This window comes from Scardinius erythrophthalmus, assembly GCF_964197995.2.
Source record: "Scardinius erythrophthalmus genome assembly, chromosome: 4".
Classification (NCBI taxonomy): domain Eukaryota; kingdom Metazoa; phylum Chordata; class Actinopteri; order Cypriniformes; family Leuciscidae; genus Scardinius; species Scardinius erythrophthalmus.
This window is the reverse complement of record NC_138224.1, coordinates 8,265,005-8,290,546: the sequence shown is the minus strand read 5'-3', so window position 1 is coordinate 8,290,546 and position 25,542 is coordinate 8,265,005. Positions and strand designations below refer to the sequence as shown.

The 25,542-nt window shown below is 35.8% G+C and overlaps 2 protein-coding genes across 3 annotated transcripts in view; both read right to left on the bottom strand.

Moving 5' to 3' along the window:
* Positions 1-11,675, bottom strand: part of cped1 (cadherin-like and PC-esterase domain containing 1) — a 46,456-nt gene extending 34,781 nt beyond the window's left edge. Inside the window, exons 1-2 of the mRNA XM_081364052.1 lie at positions 11,088-11,675; positions 3,803-3,974 (exon numbers count right to left, since the gene is read on the bottom strand). Coding sequence (XP_081220178.1) covers positions 3,803-3,974; positions 11,088-11,372 — 457 coding nt within the window. The 5' untranslated portion in view covers positions 11,373-11,675. The remainder of the gene's footprint in view (positions 1-3,802; positions 3,975-11,087) is intronic.
* Positions 11,676-12,504: 829 nt separating this feature from the next.
* On the bottom strand, positions 12,505-24,846 carry ing3 (inhibitor of growth family, member 3). Of its 2 annotated transcripts, none has more exons than XM_081364050.1 (12): positions 24,709-24,846; positions 24,505-24,576; positions 23,012-23,112; positions 21,537-21,602; positions 21,195-21,291; positions 20,889-20,960; positions 20,683-20,799; positions 19,354-19,514; positions 18,434-18,624; positions 18,069-18,255; positions 14,868-14,906; positions 12,505-13,543 (listed from the first exon to the last, which is right to left on the bottom strand). In XM_081364050.1, the coding sequence occupies exons 1-12, from the start codon at positions 24,734-24,736 to the stop codon at positions 13,427-13,429; spliced, it is 1,248 nt and encodes a 415-aa protein (XP_081220176.1). In that variant the 5' UTR covers positions 24,737-24,846; the 3' UTR covers positions 12,505-13,426. The 2 variants fall into 2 exon arrangements, with proteins under 2 accessions (XP_081220176.1, XP_081220177.1); XM_081364051.1 differs by having other exon boundaries at positions 12,580-13,543; positions 24,424-24,576; positions 24,709-24,806.
* Between the last annotated feature and the right edge of the window lie 696 nt (positions 24,847-25,542).

Here is a 25,542-nt window from a genome sequence, read left to right as displayed (position 1 = left end):
CCAAAAAGAGATGATTAAGGCAGTTCAGCACACACTGGACGTACATTTCTATTGTTTTTTTAAATAAAGTTCAATATTATAATTTATTACTACTGTAGATGAATCCAAACCCTATTCCTAAACAACTTTTTATTCTAATTTAAAAGCCCCATGAATTCAAAATTGTGTGGCCCAATTTATACATTTCTGTTTCAACAGTAAATGTCGAAATACCATAATTTTATTGAGGAATGTTCATTGTCCCTAAAGGGAGGTTTTGTCATATTTAGCTCACTTCTATGGACAATGGTCCCCAAAGTATAGCTGAGTAAACACTGAAAGAGAACACAAAACCTTAAGTGAAGCTGTCTGTATTTTCATAATATTGAGATAAGGAAGAAAGCTTAAGGCTTGGAAAAATCTTCGTTCTAATAATAAAGGCGGCCAATAGTTGTGAAGTCCTTTTGCAGTCCTAAAAATGAGGACAAAAGTGGATTACATAACGCTGTGGCAACACTAAGCGCAGTCAGGAAGAAAATGAGACATAGCCAATTTTCCATTTGGAATAAGATTGCCTTTGTGTATACTTGACATTCTTTTAACTTTTTTATTTCTTTTGTACAGCTTTGAATTAAAAGAGGGACGCTCATGGTTTCGATCAAGACATCAAAGACAAGTAGCCCCCATATACGGTGTACGCAATCTCTCTGCATGCAAAAATATATGATTTATGAGTGGCGTTTTTAATTTACCAAATGCTAGACCAGAGGTTCAGATGTCCAATTAGCCATCTAAAGCACAACATGGTCGGCCCACTTGAAACAGGATATATTAAGGCACATAATGGGTCATATCCTGAGCTTCATTACATTACATCTTAATTAATCAACCAAAAATAAATAAATAAAATTATTGTTGTTGTTGTTAATATTAATAATAATAAATTGCAACCAACCAATCAGATTAAGGGTTAATGTTAGGATTACGAACAATTATAGGGATAGGACTGATGTTGTTCCAAGTCCAAAAGGATGTTGATCCAGGAACCTTCAACTTGGTTAAATCAAGTCGATTGTGCATTTGTAATGTTTATTAATGCTTTAGAAATTTGAACCATTGTTTATTGAGCTAATAAAACTTCTTTAAATTCTTTGAGAGAGAGACTGGAAAAAGCACATCTGGTAGTTATTGTGGTAGTCAGCAGTGCTCCAGGAAATGGGCTGGTGTGTATTTGGCATGAAGTCCAAACATTTGTGCCTGAGTGCCGTCCCAGCCCAAACAACAGGAAGTACTGTTTATAGCCAAATCAGCCCTCTTGTCCCTCCTGATATGATCATGATAATTTCAGCTCATTCTATACAAATAATGTTGTTAACAACACATCATTTCTAATCAATTCCATACATTTGAATTGTTCTGCTTCACGGTTTTCCCATGGTTTCCAGTGGAGCTCCAGGCCAAAGTCTTGACAACAGCCTGTGGCTGCTGCATACTAAACAGCCTATGGTTAAATTAGCATCTCCGTTAGTCTGTACTGACTATATAACTGTACTGACTATATAACCGTCACCACATGTGAATCTATGATCAGACACTTTGCACGCATACACTATCTTAGATGTTTAATGTGCCAGTAATGGAATAGCAATGGAAAGGACACTGATGCCTCCAGCGTTCTTGGCATTAAGATGAGTGTATGTATCAGTAGCGCATCTGTGTATGTTTCTGGTAAAGTTGTTTGGGTGGAGCTGTTGGCCTGATGACCTCAAAGTTTTTGATGTGGTTGGCAGGCCTGGCCGTAAATCTCACTGACAGCTGTTGACAACCTGTCTTAGTCCGCAGCGGCCAACAAACACCTGCTCAGTTCCTCACATAATACACATGTACATACTTGCATTGCCTCATAAAATTAATAAAAAAAAATATATATATATATATATAAAAATTATAATAAAATAAAATAAAATAAAATTAAATAATGAAGTGGCATCCAAAAAAATAAAGTTTGAATAATAAAAGTAAATGCATTTATAACGTTACAAAAGATTTCTCTATCAAATAAATGCTGTTCCTTTGAACTTTCTATTAATCAAAGAATCCTGTAAAAATTCTAGGTCTAGGCAAAACATCTCATTCATGCTGATACCATAATTAGTCATTCAGAGTATAACATATAATGTATACTAAATTGGAAAAATGGAAAATAGAGGCTTTTCATTAGTAGACTGATATTTGGTCCTCACTGTATTTTGTTTGTATTTATTCACCCACAATAATGTGTCATTACATCATTCATTCAGCAAATTTGGTTTTCAAAAGGACTTAAAAAACAGTTATGTAAAAAAAAATTATTGTTTATTTTTTAAGAAAGGGCTCAAAATCACATTCAATTTGTGGTAATAAAGTTGCATAATACTAGTTTATGCATCAATATAAACATCAGAATGAATTATGACATAACCAAGTATCAATGGTCGACGCTATGTACGTGAAAGACATTTACAGAAACTAAACGGCACAGTTCGCTAGAGAGGAGGTTTTAGGACCCCAGCTGGGAACGTAAAGAGACCAAATTAACCCCTGAATCTCCTGATGGTGGACGGGAACATAGCAGAACACAACAGTGCAGTTTATTACATGACTCTCTAGAATACTTGATTCTGATTGGTCAATCGCAGCATTCTGCAGCCAAATATCTTTGTATAATGACCACTTAACTATATTTGACTGTGTCCCTAGATACCAATCAATGATACCTCAACACAATAAACACACAACATGAAGACACACACACAGCAGTCATGTGACTGTTGGCTAGGTTGGAATACTCTCATTCTACGTACTACACAATATGTGCTGTGCACTGCGTACTAAAAAAAATGTGAAACACTATGCAGTATTCAAAAATAAACATTTCAAAGAGTAACATGCTACATTGCTGTCACATGACAAGTGTCAATCTTGAAAATATACAATTACTTTTCATTTTTTTTGCATAAAACAAATATTCAGTTCATTTAAAGAAAGACAACAACAACAATTGATTATATTTAAATATATATATATATATATATATATATATATATATATATATATATATATATATATATATATATATATATATATATATAATAAAAAACAGTAAAATTGCAATTGACATTAAATCCAGTTCAATCTTCACATTAGAAATGGAAAAAGTCAAGTGCATTGCTTTTGCACCGTGCTTTGGTTGTATACTACACATATTTGTGAATGTAGTTGTTCACTGCAGACATTCCATGCATCCACAAAATTTGCATACTGTCACACGAGGTTCAAAAATAGAAGTTGGTAGCATGCCAGTCCAAACATACCCAATCTGTCCTGAGCCCATACAGTTTATGCATGCATATGTGCGCTATGTTCTGAACAGCATATTAACATCATACTCTTACCATTTTAAGTATGCATTAGTATGCAAATTGTTCAGTATGCATAATTAAACATAGATATCCTATTACATATATGTGCAGTGACAATACATTCAATAGAATACTATATCACATAATGCAATGCACTTTCTTGGGCTTACATTTTCAGGTCGGCAAAAAAATCATAAGTACTTTCAGCCATGATTTAACACACAATTGAATTAAAAATGCTACATTTACATATTTACAGAACAGCATATTAGAGATGACAAATAGATGTTAATAGCTAAATGAGGTCATGTGACAACCATGTAGATTACTATAGTTTGAGGTTTTAGATGTTTGTAGTAAGTAGTACGCTAGGTAATATAACCTGGATTTACACACAAAAGGGGAGGATGTCTCTCTCTCACCTCTTCTGTCCTGTCTGAGAGAGGCGCTGGTCTCTGCATAACGGGCCTGATCCACTCGATAACCCTGCTGCTGTAGGACTCTCTGGTACAACTGGACCTCAGTGTCCGTCGGAGCATGTTGGCCTGTCAGAACAATGGCTTTTCCCGCACAGCTGCGTTTATAATGATGCACCTGGGAGAGAAAGAAAAGAGGAGCCAATTAGCAACTACACTTTTACATTTGAATATATATGGCTACTTCCTTTACAACTTGTAAAATGTACAATAAACTTGATTTGCAAGTTACAAATTCTCCATGAAGTTCATAACAGTATGGAGTCAAATCCATGCCACATATATTTGCAAAAAACTAAAGCATTGCAAAGTATGGTGCCTTGATCTGTTGTGATCTGCATCTGGATCTGAAGACATAACCTCAAGGGTCTCAAGAGCTCACACTTAATTGAAATGCAGAATAAAGCACTGAAAGCACTGAAAATGATTTAGTAGGTATGGCCATGGAAAATCTGTATTGCGGAGATGAAATTGGAACAAAGTTCTTAAGAGGTGTTAGTGAGGCCAGCAGGGGGTGCTCACCCTGTGGTCTGTGTGGGTCCTAATGCCCCAGTATAGTGACGGGGAAACTATACTGCCAAAAGAGCACCGTCCTTCGGATGAGACGTTAAACTGAGGTCCTGACTCTCTGTGGTCATTAAAAATCCCAGGATGTCTTTCGAAAGAGTAGGGGTGTAACCCCGGCATCCTGGCCAAATTTGCCCAGTGGCCTCTATCCATCATGGCCTCCTAACCATCCCCATATACTGATTGGCTTCATCACTGTCTCCTCTCCACCAGTAAGCTGGTGTGTGGTGGGCGTTCTGGCGCAATATGGCTGCCGTCGCATCATCCAGGTGGATGCTGCACATTGGTGGTGGTTGAGGAGATTCCCCCCTTCTATGTAAAGCGCTTTGAGTGTCGAGAAAAGCGCTATATAAATGTAATGAATTATTATTATTATTATTATTAAGCTTCTTTTATAGCTGTCATTGATTTTTGCAATTAATTATATCTTTAATTGTGCTCTATTTTATTTTTGTTTTGTGAATCTTTATTTTTGTTTGCAAAACTTTTAGATTAAAGACTTTTTTTATCTCAATGCTTTTCTTTTTCTTTTGCAGAACTTTATTGTTTCGCAAATCTTTGTGGCATGGATTTGACTCCATATAACAGGTCTCAACAGTGTCACATGTGAGGATCACAACCCCAGGGGCTAATCAGAAAGGCAGCCGAGCATTTCAAAAGCAGTACTCATAATGCAGTGTAGCGTGGTAATGACCTCTGTGGGCCGTCAGGTAGGGAGGAGAGCTGAACCCTGTTTTCTACCTCAGAGTAGACTTTAGATGCCTGGACATGTGAAGGACAGATTTCAGGTGATGGTAACTGCACAGGAGAATTGTGGCATTTGGTTTAGTTTAGCATCAGAGGAAAGTTTGACAGCATGAGTCTGATTAAATGTCATTAAACATAGCACACGATCATCCAGTTCCATGTTGCGTAACAGATTCAGAGGAACACAGCGTTATTTGGGCAGAGCTTCAGAGTGTGTGACTGATGAAGGGAGGGGAGCATTTCCTCTCCTTCAGCATGGATGATACCGATTCCTTTTCTTTGCTCTCTGTATGTGTTCATCTTTTTCTGCAGCCGTGCTGTGCTGATCTTTCTCGCTCTCTCTCAGTGGTCCACTCCTCCTCTGCTTGTAACTGTTTCCATCTGGGAGCTCAGCCGCATTAATGAAAGGGTCTTAAATGGCCAAGTCAACCCCTGCACCCCATTATTTGCTCATTTAGTTTACTATTGCTCATGTACAAATTAAGGATTAAAAAAAAAAAAAACCTAAACAACTTTGACAAATCATTATAAGAGAATATTGTGTATAATAATAATAATAATAATAATAATAATAATATTATAAAAGAGTTAGTTATACATTAGGTAATATTTAATATTTAAATATTTTCTAATTAGATTGAAGAATTATATTTACATATAATCATAACAACAACAACAACATTATTATTATTTTTACATTATTATTATTTGTAAATACAATGCTTATAATTATAATGATAACTAGAAATGTATAACTAACCCTTTTATTTCAACAATATTACTAATAATAATAATAATAAAAAATATTGATAATAGTTAAATTAAAGTTATAAATTTCTATAGTAATATATTTATTATTTATATATTTTTTATATTTAATTATATATATATATATATTAACATTTTGCATCTGAACTCTTCATATATATATATATATTCATTTAAATTATTCATTATTTATACATTTTTCACCTTCACATATTATTTTATGCAGTATATTGGATAATATTATTTTAAGCAATTAGACACTTGGTGAACAAAAATAGTGAAAAAAAATCATATTTACACTATGCCATATCTAGAGACTTTGACCATTAAGTAGGCTAACCATCTAAAAAAAAAAAAACACCTAGGCAAATGCCTAGTAACTGCATAGCAACACGCTAGTTTTGCATGGGGCGACACCACTAAATCGAGTTTTTTTATTTATTTCACCCACTAGAATTCCAACTTCATCATTAACTTAAAAGAAACAAGAGGCACCTCATTTCCATTCATACTTAGTTTCCCACTCTTTCTTCCCCACGTCTCCCAGTCTGTCTCTCCTCCTCCAATCTGCTCCCTCTCTCTTCCCCCTCTGTGAGACCTCAGGCTGCAGACGCTAATCTAAAACATGCAATTACTGGACTGCATTCATTTCACCCACCGTGTCTGCGGCCCAAGACACAAACATCATTACTTCATTAAAGCGCAGCCTAAAACAGCCCAGCGCTCAGAGGAAGTAATAACAACCAATAAGAAATGTCTCATAAAGAAAGAGGAAAATAAAAAGGAAGTTGGAAGGGAGATGAATATATATATATATATATATATATACATATATATATATATATATATATATATATATATATATATATATATATATATATAGACCCAAAGAGCTGAGAGAGCAGAATGATACATTAACTTTAATAAGATCTGAAATTAAATCAGCTATATACAAAACATTAAATCCTCTCAGGGAAATCTTGCTTTAATTCCCTCCACATAAAAACAGGAGATGAATATACACATAAATATTAATTTAGTCCTCTGGTGCAGGGATCTGTGAAAACACAGTCACAGCTGAAATGGCTCTTTCGTGGGAAAGCATCCGCTTTTGCTTGCTAACTTGGAGATGATGAACAAGCAGAGGTCATTTTGAACAGGAACCAGACAAGTCCACGAGTCTTGAACGGAAATGTATGAGAGGTTTTATTTTTTATTTTTTAAGGGATATCATATGTGGGGTGGTGTTGTTGGTATGTGCAACTAAACTCCAAAAGTGTTTGGACTAAAAATAATGCTACTATCTTTAGAGGCCATCCTACTGTCTCCAAAGGGTCATGACTTTTATGGCCCACATGCAGAAAAACATGCAATGCTGAAACAAATCACATGTATGCTCACACTTATGCAAAAGGGTCCCAAGTGCTGTGTGTACAATACAAAGAAGCAAATCTAAGCAGCACAACATCTGCACTCAAATTCAAACAACTCAATCCGCACATGCCCCCTGACACAATAAACATGATAAAGAACAGACCACCCTGATAGATATGCAGAAATCCAACACGTGACCCTTACAAGAAAAAGTGTGCTGGTACTACTGGCGGTATCAGATGCTACATTTTTAGTTGTGAAGACAACCAAAACACTCAGAGTAAATCACCCAAACGTTTTTAAGTGGTCAGGATAACACTTTGGGAGTTAATGTCCTTGCCAAAATACCATTATCATCTCAAACTCTTCTCTGTTACCTTATACTCAATGTGGAAAGGCAAGCCAAACAAAATTGCCATTTTATCATTATTAAAGTGATCACACGCATCAGAGCAATGGCATTTCAAAAATTTACTTGCACAAACAGTGGTTTTCTCACAATAAACTGTAGTATGTAAATATTTATGTCGAAATAGAAGATTATCTGTAATCATAAAAATCCGATTGGATGTCACATTTGGATTCAATGTTATTTTTGGTTACAAAGACACTCTAACTACGAGTAACTTTGCATCTACATGTCAACTAACTCTCATTGGAGTATTAGACTGTAGTACACTGCTAGTGGACTGTTAAGTTTAGGGTTCAGGTTAGTAGAATAAGTTGACATGTAGTTGCAAAGTTACTTATAGTCAGTAGAACGTCTGTTGGGGAGCATCAATATTAGCAGACAGTCTACTAATACTCTGCTAGTTGACATGTATGCAAAGCTACTTATAGTCAGTAGAATGTCTAAAGTGGATTATTGAAATAAAGTGTTACCTTATTAGTGTTAGTGTTACTTTTATTCTTCGAAAAAACTTTCTCCAGAGAAAAAGCCCCTGTAATCCATATTCAATATTTATAAACAGTGCGAAGCCCAGCTGGGTTGGGTTAATGTGCCTAGACTTCAAGAGGCCGCTTGAGATGTGGAAAGGAGAGAGAAAACAAAATGTGGGTTCTGTTAGTATTCAAAGGAGACCTCAAACTCTGCTTGTCCATGCAAAGTGAATGGTTTACTTGGCTAAACAGTTGGCATCGGCTCAACATTTTATTCAAGCTTCCCCCCCGACCACAAACTACTTCTCCCTGTTTTTCTGCGCTTTCCTCGTTTCTTCCTCCCCCTCCACAAATACCTCGCTCTCTCTCTTTCTGTGCCACTCTGGATGAGGGTTTCTGTTACCACTGGCTCCGTGGATAAGGTTCAGAGGTTAATCATGGCTGTCGAGAGGCCCCTATATATAAAAATAACCCTTTTTTACTCTCTCTCCTACAGACGTATTCGAACGCAAACCACATCAAACACACAACATACCAAACACGCCTCTATGCCACATCAAGACCCTCAAAACAATGCGACGCATGGTGTAGAAAAGAAGTGCGCGCTACTTGCTGACCTCCTGTACTTGTCCTCTCCCCACACAGTCAAAAAGGCAGACAATAAACTCTCAGCATACTTGAACGCGCACTTACACGGTCTCTTTGGGGAGCGTTCAGGCCAACAGAGATGGACTGCAGTTGTTCGTGCAAACCGCAGGCCTAATATAGACTATAACATGAATAGCATGTGCTAGACAGTAGGTTAACACTGTCTCCTGACAGCAATGTCACAGCAGAGGTTTGCACAGCCTTTTATACTGCATTCATGAATAATATATTAGTAATTCATTCAATTGATATGCATTAACACTGTAAAATTATGAGTATTAAATATTCAAAATATTTTTCAGTATTACATATTTAAATTTTATGCATTAAATTTAAAATTACATTTTGAATAATGAATAATACATTAAAAATTTAATATTTAAAATAATTAATTCTGTATTTATATTAGGCTATATTATATTATATGCCTATTATATAGAAAAAATAAAGTGTACATTCTGTGTGAATAGTATGTGATTACAACCGTCCAACTGGCTGCTAAAGTGTGATGTCTAAACACTACATAGTGTGTTTCATATTAGCCTGACATATGGCAGCAGTCAAAGCAGTTATTCACATTCACTCTCTCTCTGTGTGTGTGTGTGTGTGTAAACACTAGGAGTTAATCAGCTGAGAGTGAATGCAATTGTGCGATTCTGGATCACAACCAGGCGGACTCCGGTCCAAAAGCACAGACAGAAGTGACTTCGCTTACATGAATGTCCGTCCTCCATTAGTTTCTAGGGGCGACGAGACAGCAGTGGTTTATGGGATGGGAATTTTTCACTTTTCACACACGCACAGCAACCATGGGAATAGGCACTTAGTTCAAATGAACATTATGAATAATGTAATATGACATTATGGTCATTCATACAAACATTATAGTGTTGCTTATTCTTGTTGTTGTGAAGTGTAAAACTTCTAATCACAAAACAAATGCCCAGAATCCTTAATTCGACAAGACAAACTCCCACATACAAGATTCCCACAATTGCACTAGGTAATTCTTCAGTTCCGGCACAACTCTGTTACCCTACGTGTTTATGACGATTTATATGGCAGCACCAGACACTACAGGGCACCGTCCGGTCTCCAAACACATCAGAGAGCCACTGAGGGTCACACAGACTGATAACTCTATCCGACTGAAGACACACACACACATTGAGGACAGCTGTCATGGTTCTCAGTGTATACTTCCTGCTCGGAGTTAGTTAGTGAGGGATTATAGGAAGGCATACACTCGCATCCATGGCTTAAAACTAAACCTCTCTCACCTCTCATTGCTTTCCTGCCCTCATCTTCTGCCTCACTGACCCTGTTTTCTCTCTCTCACACACTTTTCCATGTTTTGCGCATTCTTTCTCTCTCTCATGCACAAATGCTCCACCCTCTTCCTCATAATACAAAAGTCATAAATAAACCACTGGCTGGGCATCCAACATGACAGACGTTCTTTATTCCTGGCATCTCTCAGATCTTTCTATCCCATACTGACATAACACTTCCCCGCAGAAGTCAATCATCCCTGCTTGGACAAAAAGCATGAATGCACTCATAAATAACCCCTCCTTCATGAGCTCTCTTAAACCAATGAATGTCCAGCCTTGAGTTTCTCCTCCTAAAATACCACCAACAAAGACACCCATCATAAATAAACAATACCCACTGATTATTTTTAACCAGGAGTTTCAGGGGGGAAGACAAGTATCCCAATGCAACAGCTTTGCTGCTAGTGATGAGATCTTTGAAGTAAAGTTTTTGATTTGGACAACATTTGTAACACAGCTGAATTCCAGTGACATCCATTAAGCAGCACTGGAAATAAAATTTCAAGTTTCTATATTTCAAGGCTATATATCAAACTAAACGCATCCAGTATGAAAAAAAAGGCAAATTAAAAAAGATCACATTTCAAATACATAAATAATACATTAAAGAATTACATTTAAATGTATTAATGCTGTTATGAGTATTTTTTCTGTAGGCTATTATAAATGATTAACGATTAAAAAATAAATAAATACATGAATAATACAGTCAATTTAAAAACAATGCAGTAATACTACATGAGTACTACATAATATAAATATTTTTCCGTATTATTAAGAATTATATCTTAAATATTTTTATATTTTGTAAAATAATTTTGTAATATTAATTACATAATAATAATACTAATAATATTGTTGCTGTTGCTTTTATTATAGGCAATGATGAAATAATGAACTTTTGGTTTACTTACAAAACCATTTGTCTGTGATGCTTCTAGTAGAGATATGAGTCTCTCCGGGTTTTTGAGTAGTAGTTTATACTCAAACACCGCTGATTTGTTCTTTTGGTCCCGTTGACTGGACTTGAACTCGGATCTGTCCCGGTCCATAGTCACAGTGTGGTAAAACAGCCCGACCGCTATCCCCAACAGCAGAACGGGACCCGTGCAGCACCTCCGGCGGAGCGTCCAGATCCCACGGAAAAGCATTCCCACTTCTGCACAAACGTTCCTGGATAGAGTCAAGAGACATACCATTGGGAATGTGCGTTTGGTCCCCACATCATCCCTAGGGATCACGGTGCGCTGTCAAACGACAAGCGCTCAAACGCGCAGTTCAGAAGCGCGCATAATCTGAAGACGCTTCATGACATGATCACGGAAAATCTTGAACTAATTCGACGCGCGTCAGAGCTGGTGGTAAAGTCTCGTTTCAACGGTCCGGGTGTCCAAGCAGTGAGAAGTTTCTCTGAAGTCTTCTTTTTTTTCTCTTCTCAAAGCTGCGTAGCCCCACGGTTGATTAAAAACACTCCCGAGCAGCGGAACCTCATGACTGGGAGTAATGATACGCCTCCTTCACGCTGAGCGCGCGCCTGCCTTATTGCCTTCCCTTACTAAACCGCTGTAAACTTATGAATTCGAATAGGTGTCTCAAACATATTGACCTTAAAGGCCTATCCGTTCCTGGGCGTGTGTCAACGGTCATTTTACAGTATGTTTTTTTTATTGTTGGTCAGTGTAGACGAGCGTCTTACTGACATCAATGACCGTTGCGTCGCTTCTCACTATTTTTAGGTCTCGCGCGCATACGGTTTTTAAAAAAGTTAAATCACCCTAACTTTTAAAAACGCGTCTCATGATCACATTTTCATCCTGCTGTTGAAATGGAAACAACGGATATACCGTTTAAGTTAAATCCAGCAAAAAAAATAAAAAAATAAAAATAGTGTTTGTGTTTTTCCTTTTGATTTAAGTGTGCACCTGGTTTGCGTTAACCCATTTATTCCCAACATTTTCTCAGATAAGTCTGCACATGCATTTTACTCTGAATAGCCTAATGAAACAAAATACATTGCTATTCTGATATATATATCAGAATAGCAATGTATTTTATGTATATATAGGAAATAGGAAAGTTTATTTTTATTTTATTTAAAGGAGCAACACTCCATTTTACCATTCACAAAAAAAAATTGTAGTGACCGCTGACATGATTACATGTATTGTGGTCATGATTTATGAGACAGCAATTTTAATAATAAATAAATTAAGAAGGACCCTTAAATATTATTTATAATTTACACTTGCCATGCTAAATGTTCACGAGTCTGAACTTTAAAGTTCACAATAACAAAGTAAATGTTGGCCACAAATTAAATTAGGCCATATGAAGAGAACAGCATCTTTTCCCTCAGAGGGCACTGATTGGTTGATAGGAGTGTTGTTCCAGGACTGAAAGGTCATTGATCCAGAAACATCTACTTTGGAAAAGAAACTAAAATGTATTCGATCATTGACAATGCACTTTACGACAGCGTGTACCAAAAGTTCTTGATCATTTTATTGTTCCCCCACCCAACCCCCCATCTCTCAAAATGTATCACCACATCAGTGCAGTACAGGCTAGAAACACAGACACACAAACATACACACAGGTCACAGTTGTTCATTTGTTCTATTATATATCTTAAGAGCTCCTCGCTAAAATAAAAAAGTCATGTCCTTTAAGCGGAGCAAAATACATCATCTATCCATTACACACAAATAATCCAGCAAAACAACATTTTCACTGGTCAAGCAAAGGGGCGTCACTGTTGCCGTTGTAATCTGTTCATATCAGGATCCTTTAAGATTTTTTATTTTTTATAGAGCTGAATGTGTAGTTCATCAAACAGTTCAGCACTACAATTCCCAGTCTGCATCATGTCAATCCATACTATGCCGATATGGATTAGCAGGAGCTGCCAGATGCGAAGGGTCATCACGCATGGCAAGCCGAGGAATGTCTTGAATGATAAAATAAATGGGCCTTCCAATATCATCTTGCCCATCCACCTCCATAAAGATTAATGGAGATGAAGAGAAAAACATAAAATAGGAAAAGTTGAGGGCAGTGTGTGCTTAGATTCACCAGCTAAAAACACCCAACTTGGTTGTGATTTACACAAACACACACACAGCAGCCACACCATCTTTCAGGCAAAGATCTCTCTCTCACATCTACACACCCCGATCACATGGTGATGTAACATGTACACTCTCAGTCGAGGGGGACAGTCATTTCAGAGAGGTTGGCCCAGGTGATTTGGCATTTATTTGTGCCGGCTTCCCCTCCTCTTCATGGCTGCTGTACACTGTGGGCAATACCACTTCCCTTTGGGTGCCTCGGTCAAACCCACACAGCCGTAGTGGAACCACTCGATCGGACACTGCGGGAAGAGACGAGGGTCAAGTGAACAATTTCTCCAACTGTGCATCATTCAAAACAGCCAACAAATAATGATACATGAAAAAAATAAAATAAAAATGATAAAAATACATATACATATACACACAAACATATATATATATATATATATATATATATATATATACATATATATATATATTTATATTATATATTATACACTAGCGGTCAAAAGTTTTAGATCAGCAAGATTTTTAATGTTTTTAAAAGAAGTATCTTCTGCTCACCAAGGCTGCATTTATTTGATTAAAAATAAAAACAAAAACAGTCATATTGTGAAATATTATTACAATAAAAACAGCTGTTTTCTATGTGAATATATAGTTAAGTGTAATTTATTCCTGTGATCAAAGCTGAATTTTCAGTGATTCTGAATGATCCTTCAGAAATTATTCTAATATGCTGATTTTATGCTCAAGAAAAATTTATGATTATCATCAATGTTGAAAACAGTTTTTTACATTTTTATTTCATGATGCTTTGATGAATAGAAAGTTCAAAAGAACAGCATTTATCTGAAATGGAAAGCTTTTGTAACATTAAACACTACCCTTCAAAAGTCTGGGGTCAGTAAGAATTTAAATTTTATTTTTAGGGGAAAGAAATAAAATAAATCAATACTTTTATTCATCAAGGATGAGTTAAACTGATCAAAAGTTACAGTAAAGACATTTATAATGTTAGAAAATATTCTATTTTAAATAAATGCTGTTCTTTTGAACTTTCTATACATCAAAGAATTTTGAAAAAAAAAACTGTTTTCAACATTGAAAATAATAATGAATGTTTTTGAGCATAAAATCAGCATATTAAAATGATTTCTGAAGGATCATGTGACACTGAAGACTGGAGTAATGATGTTGAAAATTCAGCTTTCATCTGAGGAATAAATTACATTTTAAAATATATTAAAATAGAAAACAGGCATTTTAAATTGTCATAATATTTCACAATATTACTGTTTTTTTTTTTATTATTGTTTTTTATCAAATAAATGCAGCCTTGATGAGCAGAAGAGACTTCTTTTAAAAATATAAAAAATCTTACCGATCTAAAACTTTTGACCAGTACTGTATATATATATATTTTTAAATCATCATGATACAACTCTGATATCAATAATAGTGTATCGCTGGTCCCTGAAACAATAATACTGATTATTGTTTGCTGTCATCTCTACAAAATCGTGGCTGCCCAAGGGTCACAATAGCTGTCAGAGCACAGATAGTGTGTTGTTTGAAGAGGAAATGTGTCTGTATGTCTGTGGAGATGAAGGGTTGACTTACATCTTGGTTATCACAGCCGACCATCTCTCCGTATGACACCTGCACAAAAACAGAGAGAGAATGAGACAGAGCATTAGGGACAAAAGCGCACACGCACACCTGCAGCCGAGTGTCACCAATGCGTGCACCTGCGAACAAAGAATGTGCAAGTTTGGTCTTTGATGTCTATTCAGAGACACGCACACACACATTTCTATTTTTTATATACTCTGACAAAAGCAATATTACTGAGGCCATAAAACAAATGCATTCAGGGGGAGACAATTCTTTTGCACTCATACATAACCTAAAAACACACACACACACACACACACACACACACACACACATTCCTTCTGCAAACCGTTATTGGAGTCACACACCTCACCTCCCAGACAAGATCTTTGACTTTCCTGTATGATCTCGCTCTAGTGGCAATGATTCAAAATAACAATTTTCCTTGTTCTGGTCATATTTGTCCATAGTTGAATGATTGTTTTATCGTCCATTTAAGAACAGATGTCAAACAATATTTAAACCTATAAACTTTTTAACTCACAATTTGGGATGTAAACTTGAATTTCAGATTTTTCTTCTCAGAATTGTGAGAAGAATTTACTGTAATTAAATTAAATTAAATAACCAGGTAGGCTCAGCAAAAACATTAAAATCATCCACAAAAACATCATCGCTGTACTCAAAAACCCAAACGGTCTATTGTGTAAAATTGAGTATTTCAAAAAAAGAGATTTTAATTTTAAGGGACTAAACTGATAAATTAGATGAATAATAAGAAGTATAAATAACTACAAAACTGAAAAAAATCTACAAAACATGATACTGGGTGCAATAGGATTTTTTTTAGAATTATATATATATATATATATTATATATATATATATATATATATATATATTTTTTTTTAATCAGTGTAATTTTTTTTTTCCATTTACAAATATTTGTTTCTTTTATTTTTAGGCTTTTTCCATTAATTAGAAACAGTGACGATGGAATAGGAGAGAAATCGCGACTCGTCCCGACACACAACAGCTTTAATGTGTGGATCTTTACTGCCATTCCAAAGCTTGTACCAATTAATTAGTACGAGCCAGGGACGGATTGACAATCTGTGCGTTCTGGAAAAGTCCAGAACGGCCGTCCAACCGAGGGCCGTCGGCACAAAAAAAAAAAAAAAAAAGTCTTATAAAAGCAGTAGGCCTAACAGCCAACAGCAGGGGCACTAATCTGATCACTTATTACGTGTAAAAAACAACAACTGAGGTAGAAGAGTCGCCCTATAGCCACTGACAGAAAGTTAGTTTTATAAGGCTGCACTTTTAAATTTGCTTACATTATATTTGAATAGCAGTGGTCTCCAACGTGGTGCCTGTGAGTTGCCCGCTAAACACATTCTATAAATAGCCCCAACTTGCCGTCGGGGTTCCAGACTTCGAATAAATGGTTTAATTTTGCGACCTTTTCAACTAAACGTTTCAATTTGAACTTTTGCCTCTACAAAATTACCCAACTCTCTTTGATTGTACGCTGTCATTTGCGTTGCGTATGAGAAACATCAAATGGCAAACGCTCAAAAGCGGAACAAAACTTATTTGATCTGAGCAGCGCATTATCAGCTCGGCCCAAAAAACAGCGATTGCGGACAAAGCAGCTGTGCGTGCTGATCTCGATCACGCGAACATTATTGCACAGAGCTGCGCGATCCACTGAGAAGCATTTCAATTAGCCTACCGGTAGAATTCTCTATCTCTATTATAAACCACAAATGACTATGTGATTTAAGCTTGTAAAAAGCCAGATGAAACGGCGCTGATATTCTCAACATATTGACGCAAAAAAACAAAACAAAACAAAACAAAAAAAAAACAGGCGAAACATTGTTCCGAGAACAAACCAGCTAGAGGACATTTCACACCAAAACCTATGAATTAGCCTAACTTTAGTAAAACAAACTTTTTTGGCAGAAATGTGCCTGTATTCATATTAAAAATGCTGTTATATTAATACAGTCATGTATAAATGTATTAAATGTAATGCATAATGTTTTTGTTTAGAAGTTATGGCAGTTTATTTTTATTTATTTATTTTTTTTAATTTATATTTATACTAAATGTTGGGGCTACTGTTTTTGAAAACACGTACAACAGGTTTATAGAAAATCAACAAAAAAATCAATACATTTTCACCAGAATATCTAGATATTTTATTATTTCCCATATGATGGTGAAAAGTAAAAAAGCTTCACCATGTTATGTATAATAAATATTGAGTATAACAAATAAAAATTCCTTCTAGATTATTTTATCCCTTGAGGTAGCCATTCACACACAAAAAGGCTGGAGACCCCTGGTATATAGCCTAACTATATGTTTTATAATTACAAGTTTGTGAAATTTGGGGTTTCTGTAGCCAGTGACATTTCGTTATTTGTTTTTTATGGCATTGTACATTTTTTGCTTTTATTTGAAGGCTGAGGCTTCATTAATAAACACAACTCCAATAATGATTATTGGTTTTGAGATGTTACTTGCTGTGCATACCTTGTCTGATTTCTAGAAAAATCTGTAGAAATTACAGTATTACTGGCAGCTACTTGCCAGTAACTTACTGTAGATTTAAAATGATGTTATTTACTGGCAACAATTTGTTCAAAATTAAATGAACATTAAACATTAACAAGTCTTTATCTTTACAGAATAAAACTAAAATAACATCCTCATGCAAAGCATTCTGGGAACCAAAATCCGAAGGAAAAAAACAGAAAAAGGTTGATGAAGATTTCTGGTTCCCAGAATGCTTTGCATTAGATTGTTATTTTATAATTTTATTCTTTAAAGACAAAGACTTGTTAATGTTTAATGTTCATTTAACTTTGAACAAACTGTTGCCAGTAAATAACATAAATTTAAATCTACAGTAAGTTACTGGCAAACAGCTGCAAAACTACAGCAAATTTTTTACAGTGTACAGTATTGTGGCATAGTATCAGGACATCCTGGCTAGTGTCTGTCCCACACGGCTAGAGGCGAATGGCCGGATGATGGGCCTATTTGGGAGAAAGTCCAGGGCTGTTTTTTAGCCCCAGTCCGTCCCTGGTACGAGCCAATCAATGCAATGGTAGATCAATCCAATATTAGAATCCCTAGGAATAGTAGTAACACTAGAATCAGTACGCTGCATGAGAGAGATGTGACGTGAACACACCTGGTTGCAGATGCAGTATCTGGGTTCGTTGGGGTCGTAGGTCCAGTCCACCTGACTGCTGGTGTCAGTTTCTGTGACTGTGGTCTGCACCAGCTCATGAGCTAATGCTGAAGACGACGAGCAGGATGACAGTGAAGAGGAAGAGGAGGATGAAGAGGACTGGTGGTTGGAAGACTTAGTGTTGCCTCTGAAAAAAAAAAAAAGACAAACAGGAGGAAAGCAGTTAAACAAAATACAATGTATATGAATTGGGAAGGAATTTTGTGTTTGTAACGAAGGTACACTGTACAAAAGCAACAAACATATCTCTGGTGGGTTCATACTGGAACCATTTAGGTGAGTATGGAAACAAGTGTAATGCTTACTTGGTCTTGCGCCCTGTGCGCGAGTCTGAGCTGTTGCTGGATGTGAGGGGCTGTGTGAGCGTGTTAGCCAGCGCAGAAGAAGAGTAAGCGCTGGAATCCCGGCTCAGAGCAAACTCCCGTCCCAAGAAATCGTTGTTCTTGACCGCTTCATAACTGGCCTTGAGACTGGACGTTCTCCTGCCCTCTTTCATCTGAAAAACACACACACATTAAAGAGAATGAAGAAACCAGAATGAAGAATGTTTTTTCCCCCTCACTAATTTCACCTTTTTTTCCCCTCAGAATTGAGATAACTCTGAACTATGAGTTATAAAATCAGAATTGTGAGTTTATTTTTTGAAATGTGTTTATATTACACAATTTCAACTTTAGAACACACAATTTCTGAGTTTACATCTTACACAATTCTGAGAAAAAAGTCTGAAATGCAATATATAAATACGCAATTGAAAGAAAAAAAGTGAGACATTTTCTTTTTTTTTCTCAGAATTGTGACCTGATTTATCAGATTTACATTTACAAATATATATTTATTTATATGTATATATATGTATACACACACACACACACACACACACACACACACACACACACATTGTATATATTCAGTGTATATATATAAAAACAATAACTGATGTAGTTTCACTGGACCTAAATAAGCTTAATGAAACCCCCCAAATTACAGGACAGGGTGTGGCGACGTGACTTCCCTCGAAGAACAATATCAAAGTGCCTCTGAGTAGTGAATGCTGCAATTAACAAGGGCTGAGTGCCAGGACAATCTTACACAAAAATAACAGAAAGGGGAAGAAAAGTATGAGAAAGACCCCTAAGAAGCCAAAAATAGCTGAAACAGGAAGTGAAGGGAGGAGAGCGGGGGACAAATAGCTCCAGAATTAGAGGGAGGATGGTAGTTTTACCTGTGCGGTGGCTTGCACTGCCTGTGCTGCTGCCATGGAAATAGCCCCCGCCCCTGCAGCCGGCCCGGCAGGAAGTGGGCTCAGGTTGTATGAGGAAAGTGATTGGGAGGAGTTTACGTTGTACATGCTGTTAGAGGTGGACGTGCTGTTCACTCTGCAGCCTGAAACACGCACAAAATCACATTAAGTTTATGACTAGAAACACTTGTGAGGAACAGTACAACATAAGTGATCTCATTACATCATTAAAAAAATATTTCTTCTGAACCATTCAATAGTTATCACAAATATATGTGCCCGTAGGGTGGCATGATTATGACAAATCATAACTGTTGTTTATTTCCCTTGACACTGTCATTCGGATTAGGGCTGCAGTTATACTGAAGCTTTGCAATCATTTTGTTGGAAATATAACATTACAATGACTTTAACACACTTTTTATTTAGCCATTATGTTCCCTACATATTGTCAAAACGTTTACATAAAAATATAGAGGATGTAGGTTAAAAAAATATATTATATTGATTATTTCTTGTGGGGGTTTTTTAATGAAAAAACTATGAACAGGTTTTTTTAACTAGACATTTTTCGATTGTTTTAGTTCTTCCAGAAATAATTTTTAATTGGCATTCGGAAACAATGGCTTTTCAGCTTTAATGATGGTTCCTCTGACAGGGAAAAAAAAAAATCACCCTTTTAAGTAATTTAAAACCAAACACACTAACATTCATAGGTTTGGGGTCATTAAGATTTAAAAAATAAATAAAAATAAATAGATCAAAATTTATCAAAAGTGACAGTAAGTACATATAATGTTACAAAAAATTTCTATTTAAAATAAATGCTGTTCTTTTAAACTTTTTATTCATCAAAACTCAGCTAAAAATGTTTTTATCAGTTTCAATAACAAAAAACTTTATAGAAATTCACCATTAATAATTAAAGACACCATTAATAATAATAAGAAATGTATCTTGAGCACCAAATCAACATATTCGAATGATTTCTGAAGGATCGTGTGACACTGAAGTAATGATGCTGAAAATTCAGCTTTGCCATCACAGGAATCAATTAAATGTTGAAAAACATTTAAAAATATATTACAATTATTTTAAATTGTCATAATATTACTGTTTGTTCTGTATTCTTAATAAACGCAAATAAATGCAGTCAGGTAAGCATTCTTTCAAAAACATTAAAAAAACATGAGCCGTCTTGCAGATGTTGAAATATATACTGAATATCAGCTGAAACGGTTTCTTTTCTCTAAAGAATGTCAGTGTATGTTTGTGGCTGACATGTTTTTATAGTGAGAATGTGTGTTTTACCTGGTGTGTTTTCTTTAGAAGCGTCTGACGTGAGTGTGGAGAGCAGGGCCTCTGACTTAAACTTCTTTTCTGGTACGTGTTCAGTAGTGTGATGGGTTGGCGCACTGTACTTCCTCTCTGTCAAAAAAAAAACAACAACACACAAAGCAGGTCAGAAGACTGGAACAGAAAAATGGGAATTGGACAGTCTCTTGAAACAGGCTTACTCTCCACAGTGGCGTGTGAATGTACATGGTGGTTATTGACAGGTTGGGAGGGACTGTCCATCTCCAGCGACCCTAGAACAGGTAAAACTGACTTTACAAACAATTTCAAATCAGCACAAAGCCACAACATGGTCAGTTTACTAAAGTGTGTCCAGACATTTTCAGACTAGCTTTATTTTTCCTATCAGGTACCTTTTCAAAGACTTAACAAGTAGAAATTTAATTTCTACCAATTATTATTTATTTATTTTTTAATTAGCCCTTTAATTAAAACTACAAAGAAGGTGATTGACAGGTGCCACCCACGTCTCTCCAGGATCTCTGTGATACCAGCATTATCCGCCTCCAACTCCATTTTGAACTTCGCCAACTCCTGATCCAACTTCCGCAAGTGTCTATCAACCTACATAGAGACCCCAACATCACACAAACTTCAAGCCGCAGCAGGTTTCCCATAAACCCTCTCCAGGGTAAATCAAAACAGACTTGAATTAAAGCACTTGAAAAGGCATCAGTGTTGATCAATGGAGTAAAACGGCAGTCCTGTGAGTCACTGCACATTCACTATCAATGATGTGCCGCCACCTACTGGAAACATGAGGTATTGACACAAAGTACAATCACATCTCATTCAGTAATGGTACTCACCAGATCATAAATTTGATTGGCTAATTGGACCTTTTCATCTGCATCTTCCAAAGCCTTATAGTAGTCCTGGTAAAGAGAAAGAGGTTGTTTTAAAAAAAACTGTGCATACAATCCCTCACTGGGAACTTATCCATCAAAAAATACTGTTTTTTTTTCTTTTTCTTCTCTCTCTCTCTCTTTGCTCTTCATTCTCAGTATTTATGTTACTATTGTTATTAAATACATACAGTTTTCAATTGTAGTCTTTTAAAAAGGCATGTGAAATAATGAACAAGTGCAATGTAGTGTTGTCAAAAATATAGATTTTTCATTACATATCGATCCTGAAATATCTTACACGCTTCCAATAATAATTTTCCACAGAAAAGATACACGATACCAGCTGCGCTTTCTCACTCATCTCTCCGACAGCGAGTTGACACACAAACCTGCCTCTCCTCACTCACTCGTTTCATTTACTCCGGATATTGTTGGTGTTACAGGGCTTGAATTTTGGCGTGGGAATGTGCGTATTGTGCATAATTTTACTCCCTCCAGCAGACTTTGTACTTACACCTAAAGTGTGTGCACATAAATCCGCCTCTCAGTACTAAATTGAGTTATTTTTCACTGCTTATTGCACTTGAAAAGTCAAATACAGTACACAGTCAGTTATGTTTTAAGTGATTGTAAACAGTTGAGAAAGAAAATGCATGTGTAACAGTATAATGGATCCGTGCTTCAGGTCTTAAAGTGACAGAACCCTAATATACCTGCTGCCAAATAATGCCAAAAAATATCTATATGTGGCCAATGAAAATGCTGAGTAGCTAGGAAACCACTAGCCAATAGGGGTGGGACAAAATATCGATAGGGCGATATATTGCTGTCCTTCTCCGTGCGATACAAGAATCGATACGCTGGCGCCGGATATCGATATTTTCATTAATAATATAAGGCGCTCTAAATAGATTTTCCAGCGTCGCTACTTCATGGCTCCTCGAGGTAGCGCTCAACACATGAATGAGGAAAAAGTGAACATAAGTTAACTAGCCTAAAACAAAGAGGTTTTTAACGGGATTTTTGAGCAGTGTGAATTAAATAATAGATGCCCCAGTCAAGTCTAGACGCACTTTGGCTTTTATACCATTGATGGGACAAACATATTGTAAATAGACATCTTTGACGCTCTTCACCGAAGATATATAATTGATATAATTGTTTATCTTGGAGCGAGCGTAAATAATTGTAATTTGTGACCAATTCAGTGAGTAAGAAATACTTTTGTCTGATCTTATCTTGATATCTCTGTTCTTATGTTAAAACAAATGCTAATTTAGTGTCTTTTTACATTCATTTTGTGTCTCTTGTTGAAAATACTGAATTTTCACATTTGGATTTCCTACTAGGACAAAAAAACCTGTCAGTATCAATATTATTCTGAATACAAATTTTATTACTTGGAACAACTGAGGTGCATAGCATCTGTTCTTTACCTTTTTAATGATTTCCATCTGTTCTTCCCTCCATTCAGGCTTGTTCTTCTTGGCGTTAGTAAAGAACTCATTGACCCGCTGCTCTAGCTGATCCATCGCATCTGACCAAAGGAACAGAGGCAGGAGTAAGTCAAGAGCCCAACACTCAGTTCACACTCACACTGATTGGCTACTGTGGAAGTCTATGGTCAGATCACTAACATAAATCTTTTGATGGAGGAGGTGGTGTAGCCTAGTGATCGACAATTTGGGTAAGATCATTAAAAGGTTGTAGGTTCAACCCCCACAAAGGGTGATCCATGAACCATTACATTTGAAGACAAGGCATTTGAAGGAAGGAAAAAAATGTCCTGGTCACATTCACCTCAAAATGAAGCTGCACAATTCTGGATAAATTGAGAATCATGATTTTGTTGTTGTTTAAAACAGGGATTCTCCCACAATTCTGAATAGACAACTAAACAAAATAATGAGTCATTTACTAGAGGTTCTGACAAAATGTTAATTTCTGCAATTTATTTAAAACAAGTAATTTGTATTTTATGTAATTATTATATATATTTTTGTTTTAATTGAATAAATAAAATTACTCACTCATACAGTCATCATTAATCATTACTGGATGAATAGCGTTTTTGAACAAAACTCTTGAATGAATGACTCAATGACAACAGATTTTTAAGTCACTTATCGCCACCTACTGGTCTATCGATATAAATTATACAATCTTTCTTTGAAGCGTCAAGCTACTTTGAAATTGTGATTTACTGTATTTTGGCCACTATTGAAGACATATATTGTATAATATTGTATACATATATTTTATAACAATAAAAAATATATAATAACAGTTTTACAGTTATAATTTACAGTTATTAATTAGGTTTACTTTACTTTATAAATGTTAAAGTTAAAATTAAAAGTTTTTCTTTTGATATTGATGTGAAATACGACCAGGACATATTTCTCTAACCTCGTGTCGCTGTAATAGTTCTACTGTAAACATGGCTAAACAAGTAGTTCAAATAACTAAATAAAATGAATAACTAGGTATGTCAAATGCTGATGGTTTATGCTCCCTGCAAAACCTATAATGGTCAACAAATAGCCTACATGCATTTACTATAACCCTTACATTATGATCAGAGTGATGAAGAATATTAGGAGAATATTCATATCAGCAAGGACATTGACGGTGTCAACAGAGTTTGTGAAGGGTAAAAAAAAAAAAAAAAAAAAGCATTAAAATGAATAATGCATGCTATCCCTAATCATAAGTTTTTCCTTATCTGAGTTACACTCATGTTGCTCAACTTCCACATGATTTTATGCACTTCACATCAGTATGCAACATCATAACACAAACACGTACATGCTCATTATGCATGCAAAATAAGCAAACAAATCCCCACTGTTATGAAGGATTTTCTGCATTAGTCAAGGTCAGATGTGATGTTTTACGGGAGAAGAGTGAGTTTAAACTGTATTCGTACTCTGCACTTGCAGGTCCATCTCTCTCATTTCCGTAAACCTGTCGCGGAGATCCATGGGTAGCTGCTCGATCACTGCCGGGGAGAAGAACAGAAACGCGTTACAAGCTAACGGCTGCGACGCCTTCACACGTCCAAAAACAGACCTCCCAGACACTTAAACGCTTTCATTCGAACGTGAACCATTAAAAGAATTCATATACTCACTCTCGAGGTAGTCCTCAAGGTACAACATTCTGGCGAAGAGAGTGTTTCAGGCGTTTTAGAGAAAGGGTGTTTTTCGTCAATATGGCGTCGGAGACAGCGGAGAACTGAAGGGGAGGAAAAAACACAAGTTGATAGGGGAGGGGCTTACGTGAAGGACGTGGGATTTGATTGGACGCTGATGGAGTTGCGCGGAAGTTGACTTTTTGTGATTGCTTTCATGGGATTTGTAGTTCTTTAATTGCGCTATTTGAAACTACATCCACCGCTGCAAATTGTGGGATGTAATATGGATTATATATGTTACATATGGACAATATGCTAATGTCCAGTTACACAAAAGAGTGTTTTCTCTGGAAGTGTTTATATTGGTGTCAAGCAAATATTTTTTGTGAATTCTGCCCTAAAAATAAATATATATGAATGAATAGAATGGAAAGCTTTACATTTTGAACTGGAACGCCGTCCTTCTTTTGAATTTCAAATACCCCCTTTCCTCACACCTTTGAGGGAAGAGTTCACAAAAATATGTGCTTGATATCAACATAAACACTTATAAATAAAACACATTTTTGTTTAACAGGACATTTGCATTTTGTCCATATTGTATATGATATAATCACATATACATACATAATTTGTGTGTATAATAATAAATGGAAATGGAAAATTATATAAAACTATTTTATGACAACATAATTGTATATATATATATATATATATATATATATATATATATATATATATATATATATATATATATATATATATATATATATATATTACATTTTTCTCCTGCTCAGTTTAATTAGATTTTTTTTTTAATCTGTGAAGTTT